Below are 19653 nucleotides of genomic sequence, written 5' to 3'. Positions count from 1 at the left end.
GCGAAAATCAATACCGGAATCAAGCCTTTTTCGCCTCATCGCGCCCTAATCCGCAGCTTGTACAGGTTGCTTCCGTCTTGGAGTTCTGGGCTCCTGGGCATTTCGGCTGCGCTTAACACCACCAATACCAATCCATCAGCACCAGCTCACGTCAAGATTGTTTCTGGACAAACTCATCGCCAAGCAAGACTGGACAGAATCGTCCGCGCAGCGGAGATAGCGGACACGGAAGTTTGCATTGCATATTCACCGTCAGTCGGTCCAGCCAGATAGAGACGCATCGTATTGTGGTCAGCCACTTGCAGAAGCAACTACACTAGAGCACGGCAAATCGGAAGCATGACAGCCACGACAGCAAACGCCAATCGGGCTTTCGACCTGCACCCTTTCTCCACGAATCCGCTCAAGACGCGTGACGATGTTGTTGCCGCCGTGGCTTCACTGCTGGATCCCCTCCTTCCTGGCTTCTCGCCAGACAATGCTTTGATCAAGGTAGGCAGCACAGGTACACGCTTTGATGAGACAGGTGCTCAGGTTGAGGGCTTCGCACGCCCACTATGGGGTCTCGCACCGCTGCTGGCTGGTGGCAGCAAGTATCCAGCAACCGACAAGTTTGTCCAGGGCCTCATCGCTGGCACGGATCCTGAGAGCCCAGAGTTTTGGGGGTACATGGAGGATACGGATCAGAGGATGGTAGAGGCGTGTCCAATTGGATTCACGCTTGCTGTGGCGAACAAACAGTTTTGGGATCCATTGACGGACAAGCAGAAGAAGAATGTGGAGACATGGTTAGGAAGCATGAACGATAAGAAGATGCCGGATACAAACTGGTACGCTGAGCATTCGTTTCTCCAAGTCCCTATCATGTTGTGTCTTGCGGTGTGATATTAAGATTTTGCTAGGCTCTGGTTCCGCGTCTTCGCCAACCTGGGACTCGAGAGGAACGGGGCGAAGTGGTCAAAGGAGCAGCTAGAGAAGGACATCAAGCAGCTGAACACGTACTATCGCGGTGATGGCTGGTCCAACGATGGACCTGACACATATCGCCAGATGGACTACTACTCGGGCTCCTTTGCGATCCAATACCTGCAGCTGCTCTACTCGAAGCTCGCCGCAGACATTGACCCGGAGCAAGCTGAAGAGTACAAGAAGCGCGCACGTATGTACGCCCTTGACTTTGTCCATTACTTTGACCCTGAAGGCCGCGCCATCACCTTTGGTCGCTCATTGACGTATCGATGGGCCATGGTAGCCTTTTGGGGTGCCGTCGCCTACGCCGACCTCGAGCTTCCCGAACCCCTCTCCTGGGGCGTAGTCAAAGGAATCTGGATGCGCAACCTACGCTGGTGGACGACGCAACACGACATCTTCCAGTCCAACGGCATGCTCACAGTCGGCTATTCATACCCCAACTACTACCTGGCAGAGAACTATAATTCGCCCCAGAGTCCGTACTGGTGTATGCTCGCGTTTGCCTGTCTTGCCGTTCCGGAGTCACATCCCTTCTGGTCTGCCAAAGAAGAGCCACATCCTTTTGCCAACACGCGCGTTGTACGCTCCCTCCCTCATCCGCGTCAAATTGTTTGCCGGTCCGGCGGCCACAGCTTCCTCCTCTCGAGCGGCCAGTCCTGCCACTACGCGATCAAGAACAGCAACGCCAAGTACGGTAAGTTTGCCTACAGCGCGGCCTTTGCCTACTCTGTTTCGACGGGCTACCAGGAACTCGAACAATTCGTGCCAGAGTCGCAACTCGCCTTCTCCGACGATGGGGGCGAGCTGTGGAAGATGCGGCGGGCGCTGAATGGCGATTCGCAGATTGAGGATCGCGATGGAGTGCCTGTGTTGGTGTCAAGCATGAAGCCATGGAGTGATGTGGAGATAACGTCGTATCTGGTGCCACCAGCTGAAGATACACCAAACTGGCATCTGCGCATCCACCGTGTAACGTCGGGTCGAGATGTCAAGAGCGCAGAAGGCGCATGGGCCGTGTACGGTGCACGCGAGTCTGACGGTCGCCTCGTCACTGAATGGAACGGTACACTGCGTACATTGGACACATCGGTGCCTGAGGGCGGCGCCTCAGACGATACGTCGGCTTTTGCCGCTTCGCCCCGTACAGGCGCAGTCGGCATCGTGGACATCTACCAGAGCCAGCGACAGGGTAGTGTGATGCTGGCTGACGCGAACAGCAATCTTGTGGAGAGCAGGACGGTGCTGCCTATTGTGCAAAAGGACATTAAGAAGGGGGAGACTGCGTGGTTTGTCACAGCGGTGTTTGCCATGCCTGCTAGCAAGGAGGGGTGGAGGGAGAGCTGGAAAGCGGGCTGGGAGCAGAGGCCGGGAGTGCCTGGGTGGGTAAGGAGTATGGTTGAGGCGTAGTATCCATGGATAGATGAATCAAGCCTGTTGTAGCATGTCCCATGTACTGTGGTGTGGTGTTGGTTTGCATTGCTGTTCTCAGTCATTTGCCGTAGCATCCAATGGGCATGGCCCAGAGCAGCATTGTGGGTTACTGCCTCTAGGAATAGCAGCTAGCGTGGTGAAGGTCAGGCGGCTGCTGCTGTGGCGCCCCGCCAAAATCCACCCACATGCCACTCATCGACTCGGGCAACGTTGAAGTTGGACACAAGCGCCGCCGCCGACGAAGATCCATCCCACCTTTGCTGCCATTCGCGACTGCACTGGCCCCTGCTCACTGCCATCTCTCTGTCTCTCTCCCCCAAACACACACACACACCACCAAAACGGCGTCACCAGCCCCAGCCCCCGACACGTCGCGCCCGCCCTCACCTCTGCGCATTGCCCGCCAGCTCACGACCGCCTCGGCCATCCTCTGGGACCCCAAGTTTACCTCGCGAGCGCCCCCGGGCAGTCTCAAGCCAGTCCACGCCGGCACTCTTGTCGCCCCGCAGCGCACCGACTCGTCCATCAGCGTCCGCAACCTCGGCGACGGCCACACGGCGCCCCTCGTGCCCACCATGGACAACCGAAGACACCCCAGCTCCTTCCAGCAGCTCGAGAAGCTCGGCGAGGGCACCTATGCTACGGTAAGGACACCCATGGCGCCACTGCGCGCATTGCATGCTAACCCACCCTGCCCAGGTCTTCAAGGGCCGCAACCGCCAGACGGGCGAGCTCGTCGCCCTCAAGGAGATACATCTCGACTCGGAGGAAGGCACGCCCTCGACGGCCATCCGTGAAATCTCGCTTATGAAGGAGCTGCGCCACGAAAACATTGTCCTGCTGCACGATGTCATACACACCGAGAACAAGCTCATGCTGGTCTTCGAGTTCATGGACAAGGATCTCAAGCGCTACATGGACTCGCGCGGTGACCGCGGCGCTCTGGATCCTGCCACCATCAAGTCCTTCATGTACCAGCTGCTCAAAGGCATCGCCTTCTGCCACGAGGCCCGCGTCCTCCACCGCGATCTCAAGCCCCAGAATCTCCTCATCAACAACCGCGGCCAGCTCAAGTTGGCCGACTTTGGTCTCGCGCGCGCCTTTGGTATCCCTGTAAACACCTTCTCCAACGAAGTCGTAACCCTGTGGTACCGCGCCCCTGACGTCCTGCTCGGCAGCCGGACGTACAACACAAGCATCGACATCTGGTCAGCAGGCTGCATCATGGCCGAGATGTACACTGGACGGCCGCTCTTCCCAGGAACCACCAACGAGGACCAAGTTCAGAAGATCTTCCGGCTTATGGGCACACCCTCTGAGCGATCATGGCCGGGCATCTCGCAGCTGCCCGAGTACAAGAACAACTTTCCCGTATACCACACCCAGGACCTACGCCTTATACTGCCACAAGTCGACCAGGTCGGTCTCAGCCTCCTCAACTGCATGCTTCAGCTGCGGCCAGAGATGCGCATATCTGCCGCCAACGCCCTTCAGCATCCCTGGTTCAATGACCTGCCGCAGAGGCAGCAGGACATGGCGCAGATGCAAGCACAGGCCCAGGCCCAGCAACCCCAGATGGGCGGTTATCAAGTGCCTCAAAACGCCTACTAGTAGCAGGACGTACCAAGACGCTCCCCCGCTATATCTACGTGTGCAGCAATTCCCTCTACACACACACACAATCCAGACACCAGGCGGACACCAGGTCACACGGGCGGGTTATTACCAACGTGCGCCAGGTTTTCAAGTGAGACACGATACGTACGACTTTCGGGAAACATTGTATGTCTGGAATGGCATTACGTATCTTGCGGGCAAATTATCGTGAAGAGAACCCTACTGGCCTCAAGGCATGCGTTATGAATAGACAAAGAAATCCGAGTGCAACCGTCGTTGTTCTCAGTTGCTACAGCGCCCCTATATTTACAAGGAGATGCTGTATATAAGGAACATGGACAGATTTGTCCGACCTGAGTTTGCTGCTGTGGCTTTCGGAGCCAAGGTTCAAGCCCTTGGTTTCGAGACACGCGTTTCATTGTTATCCTCGCTATCCACCAGCCCTCCCTGGCTAACCGGGTTCTATCAATCATCTCAATGTTCAGATTAAGCGTTTATCCTTGGTTTCACATACTCGCTTCACCACTGAGCAGCTCACTCTTGTTCACTTTCTTGTCATGAAATACTGTCAGTTTTTCGATTTCACGTCTCGCCTGCAGGATTGTACAACAGAATTAGCCTACACGACCTTTGTCGTCGAGCCTTTTGTCATCCAGAGGTAAAATTTGTCTGTTTGTGGCTGTACTGTCTTTCCGATAGGCTCGGTGCTTGCTTCGATCACCTTTTGAGGGTTCACGATAACCCCCCGACACTCTTCCGGTAGCATATCTACCTCTCGGATCTCGATCGAGGCAAGCTCGGTTTGGCCTGCGTAACAAGTCAAAGTCAAAAGCATTTGTAAGACATGCTACAGTACTCTCGAGGACCTCTCGTTCCTTTGTATCGACGGTTAGTCTGGCCCGATGAATAATTCATCATCATCAGCACGGGTGGGTATGTTTCGCTTCCCAGCAAGATAGTCATGTACAGTGTTCAAAAGAGTATGCATCTTGAACCAAACCATCACTGGAAATGCATGGTATATCGCGAACAGTTATGAATAGCCTGGTTGTCAATGCATCCATACTTCTCGAACATGATACTGGTGTTCGTTCAATAGGCTGTGTGGGATTTTGTTTGACATACGGTTGCTCTTGCCTCTGCCAAACATTTATCGATTGAAATTTTCTTCCATGTGCAAAGCTGCGGCTTCACATCACAGACGCCTAGTCGAAAACGAGCTAAACATCGGATGAGGAGCAACAACCTTCCGGCAGATGGCCAAGGCTAGTATGGCTAGAGCGTCCGGTCCTGAGTGTGAGGGAAAGGAACGGTTAGTAGACATCGACTAGCTCCTGGAGAAGTATAAGAAGTGAGACCACATGCGGAGATGCGACAGCCACACAGATTGTGAACTAGTTCAGCGAGTATGATCATATCGAGAGGGCGCGAAGTACTTCCTAAGAAGTGGCTGCTGACGACGACGACTCGGTATGGGAAGACCCTAGATCACGATCTGCGGGAAGTTGCAAAGGGTGATACCTATGCGGTGGTATATACGGGTGGTCAGATACCTCATCCATCTTCTCGTCGCGGAACAAAGTTGGTCGCATGACTGGAGAATCGATCAATCCAGGGGACTGTTTACGCATGTGAAATTCACCTTGTGGTGGGAAAAGTCTTTGACAGCATTTTACAGAGAGTCCAGCCAGCATCATTCCCTGTACGGACATATCAGAGTGTGCGAACCACGATCTTCCCCGTAGCTCTGCAATTGGATGGTGAGTGGAAAGGGGCGGTGCCTTCAAAACCGAAGGCGTCTCTCGGGGAAAAGCTCATGTGACACACTCAAGAGTGTACCCAGACCAAGGCCTGGAGCGGTATGATGGAGATGAACAAAGCCTCGATATCGGCCAAGGTAATCGGTAAGTATGAGAGGGGAGGTTCGGTAGAGGCTGTAGGGATAGGACCACTGCAACAGCTAACAAAGCTTGTTCGACTTGTCCAGGGGCAAGGTCTGGCGCTGGGGGCGAGGCACTGTGTGAAGGAGGACTGGGTATTGGTGGACAAGGATATGTTGAGTACACAACCGGGGTATGTACAGAGGCCAAAGAGACCATCGATTCGCTGAAAATCGGTCCTTACAATCTCAAGTACATAGTGTCAATACTCGATACTAGATAGATATCGCTGGGAATACACGCTTATTCATTCGACAACTTCCATATATTCGTATATCTTACACGTAGTTGTGAGTGCTTCAGTTACCCTATCATTCGATTGCTTGTGTCAAATATCTTATTTTCTACAGCAATCCATCTCATAACGTCTTTACCACAGGCGTGAAATCATGTGTCTACAGCATGCTTTCAAGTTTTTCGCATAGTGCTTGTAGATGACGAGACAATGTTTTTACGTTTAACCTTCAGACCGGAGTAAGCCTTAACCTTTCCAGGTAAGATCTGGATGTGTATACAAGTCATGCATTGAAAATCCTCGGCGACGCCTGCGTTATGCTCGTTTGTTAAGCGGCATTGAAAATATGCAGATGCAGAAACAACGGCCCACAGACGCTAGGCCATGCCGACGGTACGACAACATCGGCATGCAACGGAACTAGTGTCTGCACAAGTGTGAAAGACGTCTCCACAGCTCGGCTGGAAGTATTTCCTGCTTCCGTCTTAGAGTAAAGAGGATCGAGAATTCGCTCAAAGGAACTGAACAAGGCAACATTCTCAATGTAGTTTCGGATGCAAAGAGAGATACTCCAGGGTAAGTAAAGGTGAATCACAGGCCGGGTCTCTTGGATAACCTTCTCATGGCCGCTGTGGACGCTGTGGAGGAGGTACGTGGCAAATTGTATCTATATCGCGAACGAATGTGGTTGCCGAACTGATCGTAGCTCGGCGAAGCAGCGGAAAGCAGCAAGGTACTGAGTTTTCACTGGATCGATACGTGTATCGTGTGTATGCTTCCTAAGTTTTGTGGCCCAGTTAACCATTTTCACACCAGCGCCAAGTTCGGCCACGTCGATATCACGTCTGTGTGACGAGTCTTGGCGGGTACCATTCTTATATGCGCGGGCGCGGACGCGGACGCGTATCGGTTAGGAGATGGGAATCGAAAGTAACGAATAGAGCAGCAGCGGGAAGAAGAATAGGTGAAATCTTGAACTACCAATGTCTGGACCAGGCGTAGAATGTATGTTCGGAGAACGACGTTGATGGAATGTAGGAAACACAATAACAACATGCTTCGTGGAAAAAAAAAAAATTTGGCACCATAAGCAGTGATATCAGTCTGATTACGATGCATGCAAGGTCCTGCGTGGTGTACCTGGATTGGTTGGTCCGTACAATAGGAATTGGAGGCTGGTGCAGGAGCGCAGGAGCGCAGGATGGAATATGGATCCATGCACTTGTCTGTGGACGGATGTGTACTCGACATCGAGGAACCCGGTGCTCTGCTTCATGTTAGTCCTCAACAGCAAAGCAAGACTACTTTGCATACTAGATATTCAGACTGGATTTGCTGATGGCCTGACTGATATTCAATCCTGAACAATCATGTAGAATACACCAATTTTGACAGGCGCGTTTTACTCAAGGTAGAGCAAGATGGTCTAGTGTCTTTCAGGTACGATCTCCGTGCAGCGGTACTCCTATTCCGAGCAACATGGAAGTTTTGCTCAAGTGAGGTCGCTCTGTACTTTGGATATGCGAGCATTCAGAACACATTAGGCCGCGTCAAGCCATATGCTGCTCTTACCTTATGGGAGCCAGTTGAAAAATCACGGTCCTGAGCATGCCATGGAACCACACACCGATCAGTCGCCCAAAAACAAAAACGCTTCCGCACCTCCTTCGCTTGGGCAAGATCCGGCTCAGCGCATGCGTCTAGGAAGGTGGAGGATTTGGAGACTTCACTGGCGAAGATCGATGAGACCCTGAACGGCAGAAGGCGATCCGCACAGCCGGATGCTCGGAACAGACATGCGCTTGTGGCACACCGATTGCAACAGATTCATCGCGTCGGGGTGGAACCGCGACCACTTCACATATTTGATGTTTTTGGACATGGGCGTGGCGACGGCACGGAAGGACTCGTTCATGGCTGGTGTCATTGGCTGCGATATACGAAGATCGCGAGGTGTATTGGTTTCGATCCCTCTTCCCACTTGGATTGCTGCGATCGCAATGCGCGGTTGCACGCACGCACCTTGGACAAGCGAAGATCGATTCTGCCGTGCCTGTCGTGATTGGGCCAGGCGTTCTTGACGATGCAAAGCTGAAAAGCAAAAGCGTCGTCACGATCGATACCGCGAGCCGTCGAGGCGTCGAGGCAAGGATGACAAGAGCTGTGAAGTGCAACAATGGACGTTTGCAGCCTTGCGCAGCGACGGCGCGCAAGCCTGGTGCAACGGTGCGCATGCGCATGTGCATGTGCACGCCAGCCACGACATCCCGAAATTCAAGCCGTGTGCGCTGTGAGCTGCAAGACGAAATGGCGTGCAGCGGTGCCACCAAAAACAATTTGGTAGTGTGGTGCAAGGACTATACCTACTACGTACCTAAGAAGGCCTTTTCTGCTTAGGCTTTTTCTGCCCAGGGAGTAAGTAGGGCCAGCGAGTCAAGCTGGGCTCCGCACCAATGGGAGCGCGGCTGCGAAATAGGGATCCGTGCCGATGTCGCTGCGCAGAATGGTATGCGAAATGAGCATCCGTTCCCGTGTTGCGTGCATCAGCGGAATAGAAAGTGCATGCCGCGTTGCAGCTTACATGTGCATGTCAGTGGTTCATTGATGTCCCGAGATGATTACACAAGAATGATTTGTGCAGCTAGCTAGCTGTTAGCGAATGTGAGCATCCGGGGATGGCAGACCATCACCGCTTGGGAAACATATGCCGCATGTACCAGACGGATACGAGTCAGCCGGCGTCGCTATCCGCCAATAAAGCCCAGTGCCAGTATTAGTCATCACTAACTTCCACATCAGACTCGTGCATAGAGTTGATGTGACCACCTGCAACTTGGCTAGGTGAACGACTGCCGTCGTCCATGACTAACCCGTAAGCCGAGACCCTCACTCCTTCCAAGCGCCCAGAGAGGGGAAAGAAGCCCCATTTCGAGGAGCCTGGCGATCGGTTCCTGACCCCTCGGTCTCTCCGTCTGGGTTGTCAGCGGAGCGCGAAACATAGCGCGGTAAGATTCGGGCCGACAAAAATGGGAAGCATGGACAGAAAGAGAGAGTAGGAGGTGGAATATACCGTTGCATGGGAGGGCCATGCCAGAGTTGGTATATTCGCCACTTGCTACAAGAGGAGTAGAGGAATAAAGTTTTTGAAGAACCTTGGGCCATCCCGTCGAGCGTCAGGACGTCGTCGACGGCATTGGGCAGCTGGGCCAGGTGGAATGGCACCAAATCTCAACAGTGCTCATGCTCAAACAACCAGTCTCAGACGCAGTGCGTGCGCTGTACCAAACTTTGCCTCAGACCTCAGCAATGCTAAGGTTGTACGCGACTGCAACGCACGACTAATCGCGCAATGCTCTCTTCACCAGGGGATGGTGCAGAGGCCACCGTATGATGGTGAACACTATGACAATAAAATCACGAGTCCACGCTTACCCTCCCCTTGGGTTCACGGTCCATCAATCGCGTTGTGCCAAGCCTTCCGTCGCCGTTGGACAGTTTCTCCAAGACAGGAACGCGCAATCGACATCTTCTCGAAAACCAAGCCTCTTCCACGAGGCTGACCCGTCCCTGATCCCCAGGGTCCCATCACGCCTCCAGCGCCAGAACCGCGACATGGTCCACCCCCCCGTCCCCGCCGGCTGTCAGTGATCACTCGGAGGAAACTTTTGCGAACAGCAGCTAGCGAAACGCTCCGACGTTAGACGGGCCGACCCCAGAGATATCGCTTGAGACACTCTGAACGCGAATCGTGTGATTGGTGCCCAGGTGGTAATGAAAGCCCTGTTGCAGCCCAATGGACATGAGTCGGTACCATGTTGCATGTGGGAAAGTCGCGTGGGATGTGGCATGACGTGTGTTTCGCGACTTGGACGTTTTCGACCTGTCCATGTAACTAACACTGGTGTAGTTATGTGGACACCTATCATGTTTCGCTATTTGAGTTTTAATGCATGTATTTTCTGAACTCTACTGCCGGTAACTTGAACGCGTGTACAATGCTAGGCGTACTAGGTCTCACTTGTCCTCGACGAACCAATCATCCGGATTTCGCATTCCCTGCTTAAACGGCTTCATGATCTTCATTTACGTGTCGGTACATTCCGAGCTCGTGTTGTAATCACGACAGGCCGGGATTGCCATACCCTCCCTTCCCTGCCTACGGGTCCCGTGGAAGCTACACAGCCGCACTGGCGCGTACGACCATGTCATGTCAAAACCGGCTTTCCCAGACCTAACCGCCTCGTTCCGACCGTCAATCATGTCCATTCCAAGAAGCACGAGTGACAGTGCTTGTCTCTTGGCCATGGTTTCGTAATCTTCGAGATCGAGAAGGGTGTCCGGGCCATGGCTGTGGTAATCAAGCACATGGGTTGCCCTTGATTCTTCATCTTGAAGCGGCAAGCCGGTACATCGATTGACCCATGGGACACATGTCAATCGCTTAAAATATCCACGGTGGGCTTGGTGCCGCATGCAAGCACCTCCTCCCGCACGTGTGCTGACAGTGTTCCTTCCCGTCGGAAGAACTACCGGAGGATTGACGTTCGTAGCCTCGAGATCGCTAACAACCGGGAATCGCGGATTCATGTCCTGAGCCCTGGCAGGTGACGCTTTCGGGTTCGTGACGAGGCGGTTCAACGTCGTCCGTGTTCCACTGGCTCCTTTTTTGTGAAGCTTTGGTCACTCGATGATTGTAAGGCTGTGCCGATACGAAGGCTGAACATGTACTTGAATGGTCAAAAGCTATACCATACTACCAAATCTAAAGTGGTCCGCTGTCAGGACCAGGAAATTCCCTACGCCGTTGTTGATATCCCTGCTCTTCACGCCCGGATTCTATTGCTTGTACATCATGGGGTCGACCGGGTAACTTTGAATAGAAAAACGTGGGTCGTATGCTGTAGCATTAACGCCCATGTGGTGGCTCTGCATGTGCCCGTGCGACGTGGGGAGTTGCATGCTCGGGTGACCTACGATTTGCGACCCCCGTTGTGACATAGGAGTCTCGTAGGGACCGGGTGTCGTAGAAGTGCTCCTGGGTGCTGAGCTAGATGAATGCGAATGCGATGTGCTGTGTGAGGAGTCGTACAGGGACATGTCGCCCACGTGCGAAGTAGGTACATTCACCATGGAATGCTGGGATGTATTGAAGGGGAGTTGGGCTCCGGTCTGGGCGGCGAGTCGACGAATCAGATCATTTGAAGGATACGAGGGCGACGTTGCGTTGGGATTTGCCGAATACTCGTCGGCGACATTAGAGGGAAGTGTCCCCGAGCCAGTGGCATTAAGGCCGAGTGTGCCTGCGGGAACCGTCTGGGGGAGGTTCAGTGACCGGGGAAGCGGAAGGTTGGGTAGGACTTCGGAAAGCTTTGCGAGGAGAAGCGGAAGGTATCGAGTCTGTCCGCTACGGAGGGTCGATATGAGGGTAAGGAAACGCGACACATAGTCGCGAGGGCCCAAAGCAAATGCATCAGGCGAAAAGGTTGTGCATGCAACGACATCGGCCAGGCAGCAAGCAATGTCGAATAGCTTCTCGATCTGCAGCACTGTTAGCTAACGTTTGGCATGACAGATAGGGCAAAACGTGGCAGGGGTGTAGGTGGAAGGACGGACCAGCCAGTTTGGCTAGTCAGGGCATGGACGTCAGAGATAGACGTTGCCTAGTGCGGCGCTAGTGCGATCGAAATACAACAGGGATCATTCCACTGAGAGATGGAGGGGCTCCAACGGAGACAATCTCCAGCTTTGGGGCTGACAAGCCAAAAAAAAAGAAGGAGAGCATCTGCTTACCAGTCCTACGCCATGCATTTCCATGGCTTGTTGGGAAAATTGGTGCGAAATAGTGAGGAGATCCCTGGCAATTTCGATGGGGTATTTGAATGTGAGGGGGATATCGTTCGACACGCTGCTCACGAGGCCCTGGGCAACACATAGTTGCCATGCCTGTGATCGCAGCCATTGTTGTGTGATGCGGATTTGGACTTCTTGGACCTCTGTGCACTCGAAATATGCGGGGACGGCCTCTGACAGTTGGGTTTGGATTTGCGTAATCCATGCAGCGCTGGCATGTGTGTTGTGCACTCGGTTCCAGACGTTGATGAATGTGTCGTCGATGATCTTGAACATGTTGATCATAAGCTCCAGTCCAACAGCAATGGGTCGATCAGAAGGAACCTCGTCTAGCGAAGGTGGGTGGATAGTTGCATGTAAGGAAATTGGGCGGTGTTTGTGTAGCGCATACGTCCTGCAAGCTGTTAGTCGGGCGCACGGAGACAGCATCTCAATGTGTAGATGTACCTTTCGGCTATGAAGAGCAACCAGTACAGAACCCGTTTGCGTGATATGTCGAGAGGGTCATGTTTATACGTCTCCTCGTCATGCATACCAAGTAGTTGCGCTTGTGTAGTGGCGTCCCGGAGGTATGTCCATGCTGTGTTCTCCCGCGCCAGTCCAAAGTAGCAGCCACTGTAGAACCATGATGTGAGCACGCTGTAGTGGGTAGGATTCTCGCGGTAGTCGTAGCCTTGTCGCACGCGAACCGACTCTTCCAGCAGGATATGGCCGATGCCGACGTTTGACATGTGGGCCATTTCTGGTCGTGGTAGTACGCTGACGGGCGGTTTGTGGTTGGCCTGAATCATGACGTAGGCGCATAGTGCAACCACCATGCAGTATGCCTCTGTCGAGCGGTCCATGCCGACGGCGGCTTCTTGCGCTCTTTGGCGATGCAAGACGGGCTCTGAGGGGTAGACATGAGCGAAGAAGTATTCTATGCAACTCTCGACGAGAGCGGGGGGCATGAGGCCCGGTGTGCGAGCAAATGTCGAGGATAGTGTCCGGCCATCGAATCCAAGATCGGTTGGGAAGCCGGCAGCAAGTTGGGCATTTCGTTGAGTTTCGCGAAGTTCAGACAAGACTTTGGCGCGGCTGCCTTTAGGTCCTTTTTTCTGTGGGATGGCATTGTATGTGCATGCAAGGCCAGCAGAGACGCAGTTCTTGCAAGGGGCCGTGCCTTCACCAATGCACTTGACCTTTCTTCGGTGACAGCTACGAGATGGAGTGAGTGGTGTGGCATGTGAGTGTGTACCGACGATACGTACCTATCGCAGGCTCGCTTGACCGGAGCAGTCGTGGTAGGAGTGGAAGCCATGATGGAGTGCAAGCTAGTGTGGGAACGTCTCGTCATCTACTTGATGAGGAATGCAGTCGCCGAGCGGATCCGCTGGTTCCTATTAGTACAACAGACATGTTGCGCCTACACCCGGGGAGATATCATCGAAGGTTCCTTGTGTCATTGTGCTTGAATGAATGCTCATTCGCACCTGGTTAACCTGGACGACTGAGAAGCCCAAGCGTCCAAAGTGCATATTAGACTCAACTAGTTAGCATCACTGCGCCAGTCGACATGGGGCTGATAGCTCGCGAGTCCAATGATGCAACATGGAGAAGCGGCCTGCGTCCCTGGTTCCACGGCTGGGGAAAGAGTCTGCAGGGCAGCGCGTCGGACGCCGGTCAAACGCCTACCACACGGTCGCAAGCCATGGGGCTTAGGCGGTCTGGTGGGCTGGACCTTGCTTGGAGAAACATCCTAGGCTGACCGCTGGGCATGCTGCAGCGATGGCACGGGCGGTTCTTGCAGAGCGACGGGAGCTTCGTTAGTGCCATGCTAGAGTGACCTGTAACTAGCCGAGATTCCCCCGTTGGGCTGTTATGGGCAGGTATTCCGTAATGGATGTCCTAGGGTTTTTGTGATCATTTTTCCAAGTGCTGATGCGCGCGCGCGAGTATGTAAAGGGAACTGTGCACTCAGATTGTGGCAATTTTGACACGACAAGGTTGAAAAGGCTCCATCCATGACACTACGCGGTCTCCATGGCGGAATCTTGGGCTCTGAATATTGTACCTGACAGGACTCATGGCCTCAACTCCGGACTGACCGCTTCCCGAACATGAATTTCGGTACTGACTGGGCATGTCCCACGGATGGCAGGAAAACGGGGCGATGGCGCCGACAATTGCTCCATCTTCAGAGTCTTCATGTGCGCTTCATTGGCGGTATGGACCGGTGCTTGCCGCAGTCGTCGTCATGCCACCCAACAAGCAGAACAGACCGCATGCGCCTGGTTTGGACGAAGATATACTGTAGCCATGATCCGATTTCGTATTCGATGGGTAGTTTCAGCGAAGGCGCAGCTGGTGATTCGTTGGAAAGGTTCGCGAGAAAAACCCCCTGGCAAGCGTAGCGAGTGGAGGTTGCATCGGGATGCCGCATTCGCCATGAGGCGTTGTCGACAACTGTGCTTCTCCGTACAGGACAGCAAACACAGAGTTCTTTGTACTGGGACAGTAGCGACTCCCTCATGGCTTATATCCTCTGTCCTAAAGGGCCTTTTGCGGTCTCCACCGTCGGATCGAGACAGTCAAGGTTCCGAGATGCTGCCGGCAGCGACCAAAATTGGTTCAACGGCGTCGAGACCGCGAATGGGAGAGGCTGGACCCGCCTCCAAAAGTAGGTTTGCTACCAGCGGTATCATGCGTACGCCACACGTCACTGCTCATAGGATAGTAATACAACCAGCTGGGAGAATTTTTAGGAGTCTGCGAGAGTAGTCTCGGTAATGTGTGAATAAGCGACAGTGTTGAGGCTTGTCGTAGATCCGGGGAGCGGTAGTTATGTATCTCCCACGTCTACGCTTCGCTAGCGGCAGCGCCAATGGTAAGATTCGTGATGCTTGACATAGGCTCCGCGGAGGACACAAGGCAACGTCACCCGTTAGCATTAATGTGGCGTTCTGGAGCGTGCAGCGTGCATTGTAGCTCCATCAAAGTATAGCTATACCTTCCACACTGAAGCAGTTTCGATAGCAACATCGTGCCGTGTAGCAATGGCAGTCGGACGGCATCTCCTGATAAAGAAGGCACCGCCAGTAAGGCTTGAAGAGACACCTCCAGGCCGCCCGTCCACCCGTGCTGGCTGACTCATGTATCTTGAGGCGGCAGATCAAGAACTGTATACGGCAATATGTCCGTTATGTTGTTGTCGCATGCGTTTGACGATGAACCTTGGGAGTGCTCGGGAGTCAGTGCCTTGAGCTCAGACTGCCGTCTCTTGAAATGATCTGTTAGTTGTAGCATCAGAGCGGTACTTTACAAGCATCATAGTTAACGGCAGGTCTTAGTTGGATCACCGGACGATCGTCTGTCGCCGCACGAAGTCAGTCTTGTCATGTCCATAGGCGATCATGTACTTACTTACCTGGGTACTCTGCTTGGCCGAACCGAGAAAAGTGGTCGAGTTACAACTTGGACGCTGAATACCTTGCTCAACATCGACTTTTTCTTTTCTGTACGTTCGAGCTTGGTTGGTTTTATCTCACAAAATCGAATTGGGGACCCTGGATAGTTTCCATACCTGGGTAGTTACAAAGTGTCTGGGTGAGGGTTCTTATGCAAAGAGATTGAGTGCGTGCGCGTATTTCTGGTGGTATGGTAGCAAGAGACGAGGACAGCTCGCTCGGCTGCGCCGGAAGTGGTCGTCTTCATGCTCAACCATGGTAGCCATGATGATACCTAGATATCCAGCCAAGGTACCCGGGTGTTAGGTAACATCAGACTCTGCAATGACTGTGCGATGAGTTGCTTAGATGGCTCAAACAGTATCACTTTTCAGTATCATGATGTATTTATCAACACATCATTGTTCTTGCGAGAGGACGCCTTGGACGGTACTGTAGGGTCCAACTTCGTTTGTGGATAAAAACTCTGACGTACCAACATACACCAAACGTACCCTAATTCTCGCAGATTTCTAAACCAGAAAGTACTTTTACTCGAATCAAAAGCATCAACTTGGGCATCATGTCACTACAGTCAAGCTCAAAGCCCCCTCGGAATTCTAGGTGTTTCTCATGACAGCGAAAATGAACTGATGTCGAGATATGGAAAGGATGCAGGAAGGCGAATGCGTCATCGCAACTTCCAACTTGGAGTGTATTTGCTCAGTCCCTGCGATAGAGTTTACCTAGGCCGTTGATCAATATTAGTACAGCCAACTTGACACATACCTACTCATGTCATCGCTTACAACCCCTTTATCGTCAAGTAAACTTTGACCGACACGAACAAGATCAGACCAGACGAGAACAGAGGGCATGACTTACTGATATGACTGCCTGCCTGCAATGAGCTATCTTAAGACTATTCGAATTTCGTGGGTGGTTTGATGTATTGAGCATCATCTTAGCCGCTGCAAGTGACGCTTTGCCATACAATACTTGTCAAAAAAACATTCACCAACTTGCAGCCTGATATCATCAAAGATAGATACATTTACTACGCCAAGGCGCAGACGGATACATGTATACAAAAGCTATGCTCAATCTATTTACCAACCATCACCAGCAACATGCAATGGTCATAACGCTGAAGCTACCAAAAGGCCCGAAGGCCAAAATTCGATACCCAGAACGCCAGCAAAAATGTAACTCGACACCATCCTTTCTTTCATACATTGTTCCTCGTCGTCATTACACGGTCATTATGAGAACTCAACGCGACTTCCTCCTAATCTAGCTTGCTTAGCTTGCGCGCGCTCTGCTCTTCGCCTACGTCTATTGGAATCGTAGTTGCTAAGGTCGGTTTCTGTGCCATTGTTGTAGATAGGACTGCCGCTCAAGACAGTGTCAGCCGCCGGGATTGGTGGAGGAGGTGGGATGTTGCCATAGTCCGGAGACAGGTTTTGGTTGTTACCGAACATTGGTGGTGGACCTGGGGGTGGAGGAGGAAGGTTGGCCTCAGGCATGCGTAAGGTGCTCGAACTAGGCATGGGCATTGGTGGGGGAGGTACTCCAGATTGCTGTGCCATCTCCTGTGCCTGTGCTGCCTCCATGGCTTCTGTCCTGCGCCAGCGGTCTCCTCCAACGCCACTCAGTGAACTGACACTGCCAGCGCGGTTCTTTCGACGGTCCTTCCTCCTTGCCTCGCGTTCTGCTGCGGCTTCTTCTTCGTTCAGCCGTCGTAGTGTCACATGCCGGCCGTCATTATGCATTTTAACTTTTACAGACACAGGAGGAGATGCCACGTCGTCTCGGCTACCGCGGCGCTCCTTCTTGGAAGGCGATCCAACAGAAGTTACCGTGCCTGCACCAGCGGGCAGCACAGTATTGTCTCCGGTGCGACGTCGGCTGTGGTGGCGGCCTCCAGGAGAGTCATAGGCCTCGGATCCAGAGTCGGACAGGACACTATAGACACCGGCGCGAGGGGGGCGACTAGGATTGGGCGTGACGGTGGAGTCCATAGGTCGGGGTGGACGTGGTGCCACTGAGGGTGTAATACCGGTCATATCGCTGTCAGACAGAATGGTGGATGGCGGCCTGTTGCCTCTCCTCGGCGCTCCATCGCCAGTGTACTTCTTACGACGTTGACTGTTCATGCGAGCGATACGCTCTTCTTCTTCATCCTGTTGCCTCATCTCTTCCACACGCTCGTCTTCCTTCTTCTTACTGCGTCTGCTCAGAGAATGCTTCAGGAAACCAACCACACCAAGCGAAGCGACTCCTTCCTTTAGTCCGTACGATCGGTCTCTAGGCCTCATCTCTGTTTCTTCGCTGAGACTGGTCCGACTATCGAAAGAGTCGATCGACGTTACACTTCCAGCTGGACGATGACCACTCCGTAGGTTACTTCCAGACATTGCCGATGCTTGTGGGTTGTCCCGACGCCAGTTGTCCCGACGGTTTGCCGGAGACTCAGGCGCCCTTCCTTCTTCAAGCCTAGAAAGGTCGGTCTGGGTGACTTCGGAAGGTTCAATTGGGCGGCTGTAACTGAAATCGCTCCCTGTCTCTGTCGGAGGATGCTTCGGCTTGCGACTCAAGAGCTTCTTCATAGCGAAGATACCTCCAACCGCGGCGCCAGCCCCCAAAAGACGTTCTTTCCATGTGGAACCCTTGTTGCGATCACCGCCGTATTTTTCGTCGCTCAGGTAGGACTCGGTGAACTCAGAGTCGGCGACACGAGAACGGGAGTCACGCCTGGACCGAGAGCCAGGTCGTGAGCTGATCACTGTACCACCACGTCGGCTGCGGGTACGGCTTCGAGATCGTCGAGATCCCAACGCGGCTAGACCTGCACCGGCTGCACCGGCTGCTGCAAGCTTTCCAACGCCAGGTCCTCTACTCGTCCGCCGGCTTCTCCTGGTACTGTAGGTCATGTCGGTTACGTAGGTGCTACGATCATCAAAGTCCATTTCTGGTTGGGTCCTGTACGAAAGGACGAAGTAGAGGACCACTAGGATGAATGTCCATATGGCGAAAAGGATGAACAAAGCTAGTGGTGATCCATAAAGGGTCAGCCCCAGAGGAACCTGGGCAATCCCAAGGAGCGCAATAGTACGACCTAGCCATTGGTGGATCTAAACACGTTAGTAGTTGTTGAGATGGCTCGTATCATATGCATACCATAAGTTTGAGAGGAATCTTGAACCGTTCCTTGCCCTTTTCTAGTCTGTGTATGACAGAGCCACCCAGAGCTTGCACCATGACAAGAGTGTACAGCGCAACACCAATGCCGTGATGCGGGTTGGTCAGGGATCTTTCAAGGCCAACGGCCTGGAAGCTGCATACAATGGCAGCAGTCGAGAGAAGAACCGCCAGCACCTGCAACCAGATGTGGACTCGTAACGCGGTTCGCGGGTTCCGATGGTAAAAGCTAGCCATGAAGATAGCTGCCGGTATCACGAACAGGAAAGCAATGGCAGCCAACACGCCATGGGCGGTGATGAGAGCCTTGTAGCCGGTCATGCTGCGGAAGCGATTACCCATGCCTAAAAAGTCAGCGGCTGCATTCTCCTGCTAAGAGCGTGTCATCTTACCATTCAATCGCATCGTCTCAAAGTTGGGGCCTTGTAAGTTGGGCAATAGGAAAGTGTTGCGCTGCGAATCCCATGTTCCGTCTCCGACGTGCATTGTGGCTGAGTCGTAGGCACTCGAGCCCGGATCCGAAAGTCCAGACATTGTTGCGGCAAAGATTCGTTTCCGGATGAACGGCGAGTTTGCTCAGAAACAGTCGTAAGGTAGATGCGTAAGTCGTTAATCACACCAGGCTGACGGACGAGGTAACGACAGAAAACCGAAATCTCGCTAACAACGCAGGCAAGCAACGATGAACTGGAAACAGAGAGTCGTAACGTCGTGACAGGCGTAAGAGGAGCGAACGGAGGCCTTGCGCTTTGGAGCAATTAGGCGCAGACTGGGCCAAGGTCGTGTTGCAGTGTAGAGCGTGTCCGTGTGGACAGCTCACGGTGGTGGGGGAACGTCAGCTCCTGTCGCCGTACGGTTCGACGTCGTGCGGGCGAAGAGGTTTCCGAGGGATGCAGGTTGCGAAATGTCGACCAAAGCAATGCGGCTGCAGATGTCATGAAAGGGTGGAATCGGTAGCCAGCTCAACTAGCCCGTCGAGGGA

General features: G+C 53.3%; 3 protein-coding genes across 3 annotated transcripts; 1 reads left to right on the top strand and 2 right to left on the bottom strand.

Moving 5' to 3' along the window:
- Positions 1 to 339: 339 nt before the first annotated feature.
- ACET3X_005016 (uncharacterized protein) lies at positions 340 to 4014 on the top strand (the record flags this gene model as incomplete). Its single annotated transcript, XM_069451175.1, has 4 exons — positions 340 to 830; positions 903 to 2362; positions 2758 to 3047; positions 3103 to 4014. 4 exons carry the CDS (start codon positions 340 to 342, stop codon positions 4012 to 4014), a joined length of 3153 nt encoding a protein of 1050 aa, XP_069307060.1.
- Positions 4015 to 11031: 7017 nt separating this feature from the next.
- On the bottom strand, positions 11032 to 13345 carry ACET3X_005015 (uncharacterized protein; the record flags this gene model as incomplete). Its single annotated transcript, XM_069451174.1, has 4 exons — positions 11032 to 11733; positions 11986 to 12439; positions 12493 to 13242; positions 13296 to 13345. The coding sequence occupies 4 exons, from the start codon at positions 13343 to 13345 to the stop codon at positions 11032 to 11034; spliced, it is 1956 nt and encodes a 651-aa protein (XP_069307059.1).
- A 3110-nt stretch (positions 13346 to 16455) lies between these two features.
- ACET3X_005014 (uncharacterized protein) lies at positions 16456 to 19626 on the bottom strand. Its single transcript, XM_069451173.1, has 3 exons — positions 19064 to 19626; positions 18651 to 19015; positions 16456 to 18604 (listed from the first exon to the last, which is right to left on the bottom strand). The coding sequence occupies exons 1-3, from the start codon at positions 19203 to 19205 to the stop codon at positions 16733 to 16735; spliced, it is 2379 nt and encodes a 792-aa protein (XP_069307058.1). The 5' UTR covers positions 19206 to 19626; the 3' UTR covers positions 16456 to 16732.
- Positions 19627 to 19653: the final 27 nt, after the last annotated feature.

This window comes from Alternaria dauci, chromosome 4, assembly GCF_042100115.1.
Source record: "Alternaria dauci strain A2016 chromosome 4, whole genome shotgun sequence".
NCBI lineage: Eukaryota > Fungi > Ascomycota > Dothideomycetes > Pleosporales > Pleosporaceae > Alternaria > Alternaria dauci.
This window is presented reverse-complemented; position numbering and strand designations above follow the sequence as displayed.

Bases quoted from the DNA above. Each gene is read 5' to 3' on its own strand.
- ACET3X_005014 (XM_069451173.1), bottom strand. From the start codon at position 19,205: ATGTCTGGACTTTCGGATCCGGGCTCGAGTGCCTACGACTCAGCCACA. The intron at 19,016-19,063 runs GTAAGATGACAC...CTGACTTTTTAG, and splicing joins TGAGACGATGCGATTGAATG to GCATGGGTAATCGCTTCCGC. The intron at 18,605-18,650 runs GTATGCATATGA...TAACGTGTTTAG, and splicing joins AGATTCCTCTCAAACTTATG to ATCCACCAATGGCTAGGTCG.